At 33.3% G+C, this 3803-nt stretch overlaps 1 protein-coding gene across 1 annotated transcript in view; it reads left to right on the top strand.

Moving 5' to 3' along the window:
• Window positions 1–3529, top strand: part of LOTGIDRAFT_176050 (hypothetical protein) — a gene marked incomplete at both ends in the record, with an annotated part of 8841 nt that extends 5312 nt beyond the window's left edge. Inside the window, 5 exons of the mRNA XM_009065114.1 lie at window positions 197–382; window positions 1412–1463; window positions 1787–1904; window positions 2991–3068; window positions 3427–3529. Coding sequence (XP_009063362.1) covers window positions 197–382; window positions 1412–1463; window positions 1787–1904; window positions 2991–3068; window positions 3427–3529 — 537 coding nt within the window. The remainder of the gene's footprint in view (window positions 1–196; window positions 383–1411; window positions 1464–1786; window positions 1905–2990; window positions 3069–3426) is intronic.
• Between the last annotated feature and the right edge of the window lie 274 nt (window positions 3530–3803).

Raw genomic sequence — 3803 nt, 5'->3', positions numbered from 1 at the left:
CTAGTTATTCAGCTGGGTCAATAAACTGAGGCCCTGTGAGTTGAGCCGAGCTGCAAATTGAGAAAGAGTAGCCTTATGCTGCTGTCATGGCAACTTCCTTCATTGCACACTGCAGTCCCTTGTCCAATCAGGCGCAGACATAAGCTTCCACATATTGCATTTCATATATAATTTTAATCATCTCTTTTTTCCCCAGGATCTGTTAGTAAAATGTGAGAAGTTAAAGATAAGAGTTCAGGAATTACAAAGAGATTTGACCCTACGGCGCTGTCTGACCAGGAATGATGATGTTTCAACTATAAGATGTAATATAGAAGAGATAGATAAACACCTAGCTAATCATTACAGTAACATAGATAATAAACAATCTACTCTACAAGAGGTAAGTTAAACCTGTATAATATGATGTCTGTAGTAAATCAAGTTAGTCTGACTCTACAAGAGGTTAGTTAAACCTGTATAATATGATGTCTGTAGTAAATCAAGTTAGTCTGACTCTACAAGAGGTTAGTTAAACCTGTATAATATGATGTCTGTAGTAAATCAAGTTAGTCTGACTCTACAAGAGGTTAGTTAAACCTGTATAATATGATGTCTGTAGTAAATCAAGTTAGTCTGACTCTACAAGAGGTAAGTTAAACCTGTATAATAAGTAAATCAAGTTAGTCTGACTCTACAAGAGGTTAGTTAAACCTGTATAATATGAGGTCTGTAGTAAATCAAGTTAGTCTGACTCTACAAGAGGTTAGTTAAACCTGTATAATATGATGTCTGTAGTAAATCAAGTTAGTCTGACTCTACAAGAGGTTAGTTAAACCTGTATAATATGATGTCTGTAGTAAATCAAGTTAGTCTGACTCTACAAGAGGTAAGTTAAACCTGTATAATATGATGTCTGTAGTAAATCAAGTTAGTCTGACTCTACAAGAGGTAAGTTAAACCTGTATAATATGATGTCTGTAGTAAATCAAGTTAGTCTGACTCTACAAGAGGTTAGTTAAACCTGTATAATATGATGTCTGTAGTAAATCAAGTTAGTCTGACTCTACAAGAGGTTAGTTAAACCTGTATAATATGATGTCTGTAGTAAATCAAGTTAGTCTGACTCTACAAGAGGTTAGTTAAACCTGTATAATATGATGTCTGTAGTAAATCAAGTTAGTCTGACTCTACAAGAGGTTAGTTAAACCTGTATAATATGATGTCTGTAGTAAATCAAGTTAGTCTGACTCTACAAGAGGTTAGTTATGTCTGTAGTAAATCAAGTTAGTCTGACTCTACAAGAGGTTAGTTAAACCTGTATAATATGATGTATGTAGTAAATCAAGTTAGTCTGACTCTACAAGAGGTAATATGATTATCCTATAACCTCTTACATTATTTTAATATTATTCCAATATTTGTATTGTAGCATTGGGAAGACAGTTTACAGAGAATAGGTAATGAACAGGAACTTTACCAAGGTAAGATAGTGAGGTGTTATAGAACAGTAGATTAGAGTATTGGTTCTTTATATGACGTCATTAGCTAGGTTATGTTAAACAAATTACAGATTTGGGTTTTGATTGGTGTATGGTAATCTTGAATACGTCATCTTCACTCATAATTCCAGTCGACCCAGCTGTAAATGAGTAAAAATAATCTGGGAAAGAATACTAAGAGATTTGGCCGAAGACCAGATGGCAAAGATTCTTGTGTACCTATCTTTTTTCTCCTATATATTATGTTTAATGAAGAATTAAAAGATGTCGTTGAATCATCAGAGATATAATATTAAATATTTCAGCCCAGCTTCAAGATATTACTCGTCTCCAACACGAATGTCAACATCTTAATACAATAATGAAACAACTATCATCGTTCGTGTTGTCTATAACAGCTGTTACAGAGAGAATTGATCCCAAGTAAGGAGAAGAATTTATTCTCAAGGTTCAGATTGATTTTATATTACCCTGATCCCTTTTTAATAGAAAGAAATTTACCTATTCCTAGATCGTATCATTATAATTATTATTTTCTTCTGTTTGAGCCTTATCTTGTCTTTCATATTAGTTCAATCGTTCAAAAGTTATGATGAGTGAAGACTGAAAACATGAGTCAATGTTAAACAATGAATATCCCAGAATACCTCTCTCGGGTCTGTAAATGTATTGAACAGAGCTTTCAATTGGTTGAATATTTCAATCAACTTGAACAAGTGCTGCATAACAATTTCATCAGATCATGGATGGCGAGTGGAGTAACCCGCAAAAAAGACCATTTTAAACAGATCTAAATGTTAATCAGATTTTGAAATATATAAATGAATTTATTCTATTTTGAATCTGAAGAAGGAAAATTGCTTTGTAAGTTGAATGAATTTTAACTGAAAAGGGGAGTGGTTTAGTTTTGATTGATATGTGCTGCGGAATTTTAAACAAATTAAACTCGTTGCATGAAAACCAAAATTCATTACTGCTCTGAAATTTCTTCAAATCAGGTTTTCATTTCAAGCATGTGAACTCTCATAAGGAGAATGTATCTTGTCATTTGATTGCCTCCTTTTTCTACCCATTAATTATCATCAATGCACTAACAGAGTTCAAAATGTTAAAGTTGTTTATTCTGCTTGTGTTTATGGATTGTTGACTATAGAACAAATTTTAAATGAAGTTATTATGGAAGTCATTTCATCATCATAGTCATAGGCTGTGGACGTTAAAGATCCCTTGACAGTTGGAAATCGAAAAAGGGAAGGCTAATGCTGCTGTCCTGGCAAAGTTTCACTCATTGCAGAAGTGTATGACATTTAATTTTTTTGACCAATGCAAATTTTTGAAGATTGCTCAATCTACATTTTTACACACAACCAACAATCAAAAAAACTGCACCATGTTGTTGAAATTAAAATGTGTGAGATTTTTTTAAAGATTTTAACATTTTGACCTCTGTCTACCTACTGCTTGTTAATCACGATCAATCATATTTTGACACGATTTATTCTGTGTTAGGCTCAGTCACGTTGAACAAGATAAGATGCATGCCTTACTAGAGGAGATTAACGCTGTACAGCCAGACTCTCAACAAAGGTAAGAGCTTTTTTATTTTTTCTAGAGAATAAACTGAATCCTGATTGTGTTCATTTAACATGACACTATTTACAATGGAAATAAGCTTTAAATTTAGACAAGACTCACGCATCATGGTACTAGAATCAACCAATCAAGCTGACAATATCTTAAATCTGTTCCTTTGGAGCAAAGATTAAGTCAGAACGGCAGACCAGTTTCTCTGGGAAATAGTTCTGACCTTGAGATCCAATATCAATTTTGATATCTGAAGATCACATAGCGTGAAACTCTGAGTAAGAACAACCTGTTTGAATATTTTAATTTTAATATTGAACAAGAGACAATGTTTTATGAGTCACTTATTCACTATCCTCAGAGTCTGGCATTTTTACACCTCAGCATGGGTCAGGATAGTTTCAAACTTTATTTCTAATTTGGGTGTCCAGGAAGCTCAGAGAATAAGACATTCATACATCTAATATGATAGTGTTTACTTCTGATAGGAGGTTGAGGTGAAATGAGAATTTAACTCATAGAAAGTACCGGCCTAGGTCTGAAGCGAGTACCTGTTTACTTAGTTTTAACAATGATGAAAAATATTTTTAGTGAAACCGACTGGTCCTGTGTTTTTTGTACGAGATCCAGCCTTGATAGGAAAGTCATTACTAGTCCCATTGATTACCATCAAATATCCAATGTTGACTTCTTTCTTTAATCATTTTTAACCCCACTGCACTTTCATTTTAATACCTT

The sequence above is a fragment of the Lottia gigantea genome (genome assembly GCF_000327385.1).
Source record: "Lottia gigantea unplaced genomic scaffold LOTGIsca_678, whole genome shotgun sequence".
Classification (NCBI taxonomy): Eukaryota; Metazoa; Mollusca; class Gastropoda; family Lottiidae; genus Lottia; species Lottia gigantea.
The sequence above is the reverse complement of the archived record's forward strand: the minus strand, read 5'-3'. Positions and strand labels throughout refer to the sequence as shown.